Genomic DNA, 9,802 nt, shown 5'->3' with positions numbered 1-9,802 from the left:
ATTTATTCTGCCAACAAATTACTAGGTTTCGTTTTCAATCCTAAACCAGGTTTACTTCCTAAGATAAACCCCTCTTGATTGAGATGCATTGTCACTAGTGTGTTGCTAGATTTGATTTCTAAATTTTTTTAAAGGATTTCTACATCTGTGTTGGTAAGAGGTATTGGACTATTGTTTCCTCTTCTTGTAATGTCTTTATTTGGTTTTGGTATCAAGGTAATATTGGTGTCATGTAATGAGCTTGGAAGTACTCTCTCTTTCCTTATTTTTAGAAATAACTGCGTATGACTGGTGTTTTTTTCTTTACATACTTAATAGCATGTTGCAGGACCAGTGAATTGAAACCAATAGACTCTCACCAAAGATTATAGGGGATTTATTTTAGCCAGAATCCTAAATGACTGAGCTCCTCAATCAACTTTGTCCTTGTCCTTTTATTGGACTCACAGGTAGACAGACAAAGGAATTGCCATATTATTTCTCACTGGAGGTGTCAAATCATGTGCAGGGTTTGTAGAAGCGGAAGCAAGCAGCAATTGTTAGTTTCAAGGACCTAGAAAGCTAAGTTTTACCAATTCTTAAGGTCTGGGTTACCTTGGGGAGGACCTTGCAGGAGTGTCCCTGGGCTTCTCTGAAAAGCCTTTACTTTTTTAGACTTTACTTTTCTGGGGTATTATCCCTCAGTTTGGTTTGTTGTGAGGAAATTGCATTTCTTTAATAAATATTTTATTTTTCTATTATGTCAATTTTGATAATTTATATCTTTTTAAGAAGATTTTTCTTTCATGGTTAAGTTGTTGAATTCATTGACATCAAATTATGTAGAATATTCCCTTATTATCCTTACGGTGTCCTTTAGAATCAGCTTTGAAGTCTCTTTATTCATTCCTCATATTGACAGTTTGTGATTTTGCTGTTTTTTCCTGGGTTAGTCCATCTATTTAACACTTGAGGTTAACCATTTATTTTCTCTACTGTTGGTTCATTTTCTATTTCATTTATTTCATCTTTAGTTTTTCCTTTCTTTAGCTTACAATCTGTTTACTTTGCTGTTGTTTTATAGCTTCTTATCGTGGGACTTTGAGAACCTTTTCACTCCACTTTAGCTAGAGCCCACAAATTTTGGTGTTTTCTTCTCATTTTCATTAAAATTTCCCTTGTGATTTTTTTTTTTTGTTTGACCCATAGGTTATTTTTAAAGGGCACAGTTAATTTCTACTACTTGGAGATAGTGTAGCTATCTTATCATATGAACCAGAGGCCAACCTTCCTTAGTGAATTTCCATGCACACTTGAAAAGAACTGGTATTCAGCAGGTGTTGACTCAGTCCCGTTACATTGGTAGGTAGGGATAGCTGTTCTGATGTTTGACTAATTCTGCAATGTACTGGGAGAATTGTGTTAAAATCTCTGGCTGTAATTCTAGATTCACCTGCTTCTCTCAGTTTTTGCTTAAAGTATTTGAAGGTCTAAGGTACATACACAGTTAGGACTGCTAGGTCTTCCTTACAAATTCAGCCTTTCACTTTGATAAAATGTATCTTTATTTCTGATAAATAACCTTGAAGTCTAGTTAAATTATATGAAGATGCTTTTACTTCTATGGTTGGAGTTTTGTTGGTTTGTTTATTCTTATTAGGGTTTTGTCTTAAGACTTATTCAAGGATGGCTCTTACTGCAGTGACCACAGTGGGGCCTCAGCCACATGTGCCAGGTGGTACATCCTCTCCACCACATGCCCCCCAGACTCGCCTGATCTCTGCCACCTCCAGTTAGCTCTCAGCAGTGCTGGCCTGTGCCCAGCGCACACCGCGTGCAGGAAGCCATCACATACTCTTTTGGACAGCCTCTTTTCTAGTACCTTGCCCCATAAACTACAGTCACGTAACACATGTCAGGAATGAGATTGCCTTGTCCTGGGCACCACCTCCCTCCTCTGTGGTCCAGAAACTGCCATTGGGCAGAGAATTGGGGTTTTGCAAGGTTTGCCTAAGGTGACCAGATTTTAACATTGGTAAAGCGGGACACCATGGGGTGAGGGCCTATTGGCTGAGCTGTTTATGGTTAGGGACCCTCTAGAGGGGGAGGCGCTACTTGTTTGTCCCAGATAGTTTGGCTCCTTCTGAGCTAATTGTCCTTGCCTAGAAGTGAGGGAGGGAGCCAGTATCCTTCTGATACCGATTCCACCTGGGCAACCTTGCCCAGAATGGGAGTAGGGAGTTTACATTAGCCTTTTCATTTCCAAATGAAGTTGCATTAACCTCTTCATTCCCAAATGGAGTTACATTAACCTTTTCAGCAGCTGAAAACTGTATATTCCCTTCCCATTCTCCCGCTGTTCCCTAGCTTGTCCTGCATTCTTTCCAAAAATTGGGACTTTTTTAAAACACTGCGGGACAAATTGTTAAAAATTGGGACTTTCCCGCCAAAAGTGGGACATCTGGTCACCTTAGGTTTGCCTCATGTGTTTCCTTATCTGGAGAATCACAGTCTCATCCTTCCTGATGTGAAGAGAGTTTTCTCCCATATTCTGTCCAGTGTCCCACTTGTTTGTGGTGGGAGGACAAGTTCATTCTGCCCTGGCTGGTAGAGGAAGTCCTTCTCTTTGCCCTCCTACCTTCTCCCTTGTGGATTTTGCAAGCTTAATGTGTAATTAACCATATGCCTGTTTTTGAAAAGGAAGAAGAAAAACCTTTGAATTTGTTAAAGCTGTTCAGTTGGTTTTATGCAAAGATCTGAAGGGAAGACATAAAGCCAGTGTGGATTGGTAAATAGTGGTGGGTGTCTAATGGACCCCAACCTGGGACAGTGGCCAGCAAAAAAGACAGTGCTGAGGAAAGGACGAAACTTACACCAAAATTAGTGTATAAATGCAAAAGCCTGTAAGAGCATACACTGTTTTGTGTGCCTGATGGCAGCATAAGAGCAAGGCAGCACCTGTCCTGCTTCCCAGAATCCTTATATTGGGTACATAACAGAGTATACATGCAAGGATGTACAGCAGTCAGTAGTCAGCAGTCAAGGTTAAGTATCAGAGAGGGGAGATTACAGCCCCCAGGAAGGTGGGTAAAAGGTAAACTGGGACATAGGGTAGTGGAACATCTAAGATGGCCAAATTAAGGTGCAATCAGAAGAGAGCGAGGGAGAGCACATCTCATCTCCTCAGAGAGACATCTCAGCTTCTCTGGTCTAAGCTACTAGTTGATGGTCTCAGCTGCCTGCACTGCTGATTTTCCCATGCAGGGATAGTCACGTAGACATTCTCCTGACTGAGCACTTTACCCTGAGTTGGAAGGTCTGTGAGGAATTCAGCTTGTCTACTTCCCACAAATAGGATGATGGAAATTCTGTCTTTGGAAAAGAAAATGTCAAGTCTATCAGTAATAAAGAAGAGCATCTCTGTAAGAAAACAATTTTCAGTGAGCTCCACCAGGTTTGCAAGTCACTGAACTAAAAGTAGCATAGTTTGTGAAACTCCTAGATACCTTCTTTTTCAGAACGTAAAGCCAGGTGAGCTCTGAGTGAGCAGCATTTCTGTGAAGGGTACATAGATTGCTGTATGACAGGGAGGAAAATTCCATTTCTACATCTAAGATACACCATCCCTTTGTGCCAGGTATGTAATGACAGCAGTGACTGCAGGGGTCCTTAGCACAGAGGTGCTGGGTGCATCAGAGATGAGGGGAGCTCTCACACAACTACTCGTCTTTGGGCATGAGCAGCAGGGGAGGCAGAGTAACTGTGAAGAGAGTACAGATCCCTCCTTATCCGTTGGCGTCTGCAGTAGCCTTGATGCCAGACTGAGAGGGTGCCATGGCAGTGTCTTACCAAATGTAGCAGCATTGGTACTGGCATATTTGTCCATTTGGCAGCTTTGGTACTAGGACCTTTGAGGATTCTCTGTACTTCTCTCCAAAAAGGCTGTATAGTTTGCAATCCTACCATAAGCGTAGAAGTATTCCCTTCTCTCCACATCCACACCAGCATCTGGGGTTTTGTGACTTTCTGATGTGGGTTAATCTTGCTGGGTTTAGGTGATACCTTAGAATGGCTTGATTTGCATTTCTCTGATGATTAAAGACGATGAGCGTTCTTTCATGTGTTTGTTGGCCGTTTGTTTGTCATCCTCAGAGAAGAAAGCAGCATTCAGTGCCTTCTCTATGCCAGACTCCCTATCTAACAAGGTACCTGTGGTTCTTATCTGTTTAGACATAGCAGACCTTGTATCTAAACAGGTAAATAAAATATTACTGTATGTGACAAGCTTTGTCATGTGTTGTAAGACAACACAACAGTCTGCATGAGGCGTAAAAGGAAATAACTTGAAGCATGTGTCTATATTTTGTTTTAAAAAGTGACAATCAGTGTTTTGGAATAGGTGGGTGGATGGGGTTCAGAATGAAAGAGACTGTTCTCTCTGATCCTGATTAGAATCTGATCCCGATAGTAGGGGTTGTTAGGTGAATCTACACACGTAAGTACAAACAGGTACTTGTAAAACTGGTGAAATCTCAATAAGGTTCATAGATCCCATTGATACCAGTGTCTTAGTTTTGCAAGATGTCACCATTGGGAGAAAGTAAGTCCAAGGGATGAATATGAGATCTCTGTATTGTTTCTTACAACAATAAAAGGTTGTAAGAGGCTGGGCGTGGTGGCTCACACCTTTGATCTTAGCACTCCAGGAGACTGAGGCAAGTGAATTACTTGAGCTCATGAGATCAAGACCCTGTCTCTAATAAAAATACAAAAACTGAAATAAGAGGATCGCTTGAGCCCAGGTTGGAGGTTGCTGTGAGCTATGATGTCACTACATTCTAGGGTGACAGCTTGAAACTCTGTCTGAAAAAAAAAAAACAAATGTTTTAAGGGATAAGTTACAACCATAAGCAAAAAAACCCTTGTGTCAAAACTGAAATGCAAAGTTTAAATATAGTTTGTATTTTTCAGGAATCTGGTGGACAGTAACAAACTTCGGTGAAATTTCAGGAACCATAGCCATCGAAATGGATAAAGGAACCTACATACATGCACTTGACAATGGTCTTTTCACATTGGGGGCCCCACATAAAGAAGGTTTGTGTCTGGTAGAAGCCGTGAACGAGAACAGCAGTGGACAGAAGGCCAAATTCTAACCAGCCTCAGGCGCACTCCAGAGCATTGGAGCCATTACATTTGGCTCTTCTTTATTTTTCCTTCCTCAGTGTTTATCAGCCATTGGCAGCTCCCCCTTTCCAGTCTAAGCATTTGAAAACATTCTGTATAGTTCTAGAAGAGTATCTTTGGAAATCGAAAACAGCACGAATGATTAAAATAGTAAATGGGAAGACAAAAGAAACCCTGGCTGAGTCAGAGATTTAGATTTCTTTTTGGTCCTTTGCTAGACTTATTTTTAAAATTAACCTGGGTATATTTAACAATCTGAAGTTTTCCCATTCTTTTCAGCCTATCACAGAAAGTGCTAATGAGATATGAAGTAATTAGAAGTTGAAAAGCAGTATCTTTTGGTCAGAATGACCATTCTATTATTTATTCCATGAAGAAACAAAAGCATTTAGTTTTTAAAATATTGTGCTTACTTAAAAAATAAACAGAAAATAGCTTGAAAATGATTAAATAAGTATCATGCCAGTCTATCTTATTAAATAGGTAAAACTATCACTTGTAAGAAGATAAAATAGGTCTTGAGTCTATGGATACTATATTATTACAATTATGTCTTAATATTCTTAGTTTAATTTCGATAGAGAAAATCTACATTTTTAAAGCCGAAGACTATGTCTTAGATCTGTTTATAATAAAAATCAAATTTATTTTCAAATATTTTTCTTTTTATAGTTGATGAGGGCCCCAGTCCTCCAGAACAGTTTACAGCTGTCAAATTGTCTGATTCCAGGTAAGCTTGAGTTAAAATACAATTTGTAACTATTTTTTAATTTCTTCGTTAAAAATTTAAATAAGTCTGCTTAAATCTTACACTTAAGCCTATAGAGTAATTTTTATGTGAAAAATCAAAATAATTTTTTTTGAAAAGTGGATACTGTGATCTGCTGTTACTGGGTTTCCTATAAACTAGGCTGGAAAAAAATATGTAAGTTAAGCTTAATTCACAGATAGACCATGTGAAGAAATCAAGCATGATGCAAAACCTGTCCCAGTGCTGCTGTCGTATGTAGGTCACTATGGAAGTTTCGAGACAGACTGTTATGGTCCATTATTTTACTTCAGCATCCTGTGTGATTTACCCATGCAGGTCTCAACTTGGTGAGCTGATCAGTGTTACTGGGAAGGCTCCATTTCTGTACACTTAGCTTTTGTTTCTTGATTTTGTGCATCTCAAAACTTTTATAATGACCCACATATCTAAACTCACTGATCAGAAGTTAGGAAACCAACAGGAGTATAAAAGAAAGGGTGCCTTGAAACCAACAGGGAATATTACATCATCATAAAGAATATTTTGCTCATTTTTACAATCATTTTACGAGGTGACCTTTTTTAGTCTTAGGGTGCAGAGTGATACGTTAGGTAGTACGTAGTGGCAACTGGTTACATCTACATGATAATGATTAGTATTATGATTAACCTATGCATGAGTATAAAGTCCATTTTGGCATCCCTGGAGATTGGTAAAGTAAAAGATTAGAAATCATAATTTTTTTTTTTGGCTGGGGCTAGGTTTGAACCCACCACCTCCAGCATATGGGGCCTGGCACCCTACCCTTTTGAGCCACAGGTGCCACCCAGAAATCATAATTTTTTTTTTTAAATCACATTAGGATTATTTCTGCACTTTCTTTGAAAGTCTGGAAAGTATGGTAAAAGACAAAAAATAAAAGCAAAAGAAGAAAAGAAAGATAAAAATTGCTTTACTGTTATAAACATAAAATTATCAACAAAACTAATTAACAAGTGAAAAGTAAGCATAAAATTATCAACAAAGTTAATTAATAAGTGAAAATATCTGCAGCAACCTTAATAAGCAGTGAGTTCTTGCTCTTCTAATGAGTATACTGAAATCGTGATACTGATAACCCCTACAGAAAGATGGACAAGGGCCACAACCATGTCATTTAAAAAGTAAAAAGGAAAAGAAAAGAAATTCAGGTGCTACTTTAATAACTAAAATGCAAATTTAATGGCATAATGGTTTTTTCCATATCAAGTTTTCAGGTATGTTCTTAAAGGTGTAGTTTTTAAAGAGCTTACGATACAAAAGGTGCTCACTTGATCTGATGTAAGAATGTAAATTGATACAGCTTTTTCCAGAAGGCAGTTTGACACCTAACTACAAATGCTTTAAAATGGATATCCTTCCATCCAATAATTTTTTTCCTATGAATTTCTGGTAAGGATAAAACTGCAATTTTTTTTACTGAAAAGATATCAGTAAGACTGTAATAGAGCAGGAAAAACAAATTTTAATCTGTAAGAGAACGTTATAACTCCTAAAAGTAGTAAATTTGAAGAATAATGAATTTAGAAAATGTTTGCCATGCAATAATAATGTAAGATATTATATAATGCTTATATTAGAAAAGCAGAATACAAAATTGTAGAACTGCAGTGTTCAATATTGCAGCAGCTAGCCACATGAAACTTTTGAACATTTGAAATATGCCTAGTCTGAATTTTTTTATGTATACACATATACATTGTTTTTATGTTTCATATTTAATGTTCTTTCACTCAGTTTTTAACATTTTATCTCTTTTGTTAATCTAAAGAATTGCCCTGAAATCTGGCTATGGGAAATATCTTGGTATAAATTCAGATGGACTTGTTGTTGGGCGGTCAGATGCAATTGGACCAAGAGAACAGTGGGAACCAGTCTTTCAAGATGTGAGTGCTAGTACTGTTTGTAAAAGATTCCTGTTAGTGCAAGAGGAAATCTTAAGCAGTGAACAAAAATACACGTTTAAAAGCAAAAAAAGGAAGGGTACAATAATATAATACATTAAATTAGAAAAAAATCATATGAACTTACAACCTTAAAGTGATCTCATAGGTGCTATTGCTGTTCTGCTTTTGCGCACCATCATTTCTGTTCACTCTTAGTGCCTAGATGTAGGTCTGTCTTATTTTATTTTCCAGTAAAGAACTAAGACTCAGGGGACAAGAGTCAACTTTAAATCACAGGGTAAGAACAAAGGATAGTTTGGGAGTATTGTCTTATTAGGAGAAATCATGAATGCTTTCAGAAATAGAACAGGAGAGCAAGCTGAAACCGAGTTGTGACAGCTTATGCATAACATAATAAAGAATGATTATGATTCATTGAAATTAATACAGCCTCTAAAAGTCTTTTGGTTCATAATGAAGCTTAAGAAAAGAACAAATAGTGTACAAAAAGATAGTTTTAATACAAGAGAAAGGAGAGATAATATATTACTTTAATAAGTAGGCAATTGCAAAATTTAGCTGTTTTATTAGGTCTTTTTTGATACAGAATACATAGTATCCTTTTCCTATTTGCATGAGCAATAAAGATTTTTTTAAAAAAACTATGCAAGAGCTAAACAAGATCCAAAAAGTAGATAACCTTATCAAAAGCAGTAAGGACCAGTGGGCACCAGGTAAAACCAAGTGAAAGAGAAATTGGGTCATTGAGTAGCAACTGAAGGAGCTAAGGAAATTTTGCCTGAATATATGACTCCTTGGTATAAAGAATATTTTGAGGCTCGGCACCTGTGGCTCAAGTGGCTAAGGCGCCAGCCACACCTAAGGTGGTGGGTTCTAATCCAGCCCGGGCGGCTGCAACCAAAAAATAGCCAGGCGTTGTGATGGGCGCCTGTGGTCCCAGCTACTTGGGAGGCGGAGGCAGGAGACTTGCTTGAGCCCAGGAGTTGGAGGTTGCTGTGAGCTGTGATGCCACACCTCTCTACCCAGGGGGATAGCTTAAGGCTCTGTCTCAAAAAAAAAAAAGTATTTTGAATTACAGGCCATTCATGATCAGGAAATACTGAAAGAGGCCTTTCCTCTATCTACATAAAACCTGCAGTGCATTGGGAGGGGAGGGGGGGAGGCTGTTGACTTCCTTATTATATGTTAATAAGCCTAGCCCCAGGGACATTTGAAGCCTGGTACCTGTCTCTCTTAGTAATCTACAAATTAGTCTGTTTCCACCCATCTACACACATCCCCCAGCAACCACTTGCTACACCTATACTTTCCACATTCTCCCCCATCCCTTTCAAAAGGCATCTATAAAAATCTCTGACCATCACTAAGACTTTGGGTAATCATTCCTGTGGTTCTCCCCATGCGCATGGTATTTGGAAATAAACCTTTCTCTCACTAATCTACCATAATTGTGAGTTGATTTTTCAACAAACCAACCAAGGGAAAAGGGCAAGTTTCCGTGATCCTTTTACAACCTTGGTCATAACAGCTTCAAAATAGGACTCAACAGTGTTTTCCAAAATGATAAATTAGCCAAACATCTCCCCCAAAAGATAATTAGACTCATTCTATTTATCCCCTAGGGTAAAATCTTGAGTCAGTCACTTTCAAACTGTTTTGATCCCACCCCAGGGAGAAAGGCATTTTTATATTTTAGGCCAGCGCTAGCACACACTTGTGTAACTGAAGACTTGTATGTAACAATAAAGCATCCATGTATTACATTGATATTTTCCATGCTCTTACCTCTTCTCCTATGTCCTCCTGAGAAACCACTGAATTGATTTCATGACCTGCCAGTGGGTTGCAACCCCCTCTAGAAGATGATCATAATTAGGAGAGTTATTGATAATAAAAATTAAGCCAACAGAAAAGGGCCAAGATGATGAGTCAGATAATA

The 9,802-nt window shown here is 38.3% G+C and overlaps 1 protein-coding gene across 1 annotated transcript in view; it reads left to right on the top strand.

Moving 5' to 3' along the window:
• Positions 1-9,802, top strand: part of FRG1 (FSHD region gene 1) — a 23,495-nt gene that overhangs the window by 5,048 nt on the left and 8,645 nt on the right. The window contains exons 3-5 of the mRNA XM_003803128.3: positions 4,951-5,076; positions 5,839-5,896; positions 7,728-7,842. Of these exons, the coding sequence (XP_003803176.1) occupies positions 4,951-5,076; positions 5,839-5,896; positions 7,728-7,842 (299 nt within the window). The remainder of the gene's footprint in view (positions 1-4,950; positions 5,077-5,838; positions 5,897-7,727; positions 7,843-9,802) is intronic.

The sequence above is a fragment of the Otolemur garnettii genome, unplaced genomic scaffold (assembly GCF_000181295.1).
Source record: "Otolemur garnettii isolate 467f Iridium unplaced genomic scaffold, OtoGar3 scaffold00280, whole genome shotgun sequence".
In the NCBI taxonomy this organism is placed as follows: Eukaryota; Metazoa; Chordata; class Mammalia; order Primates; family Galagidae; genus Otolemur; species Otolemur garnettii.
Note: the sequence above shows the minus strand (reverse complement) of the source record. Positions and strands in the feature narration are given on the sequence as shown.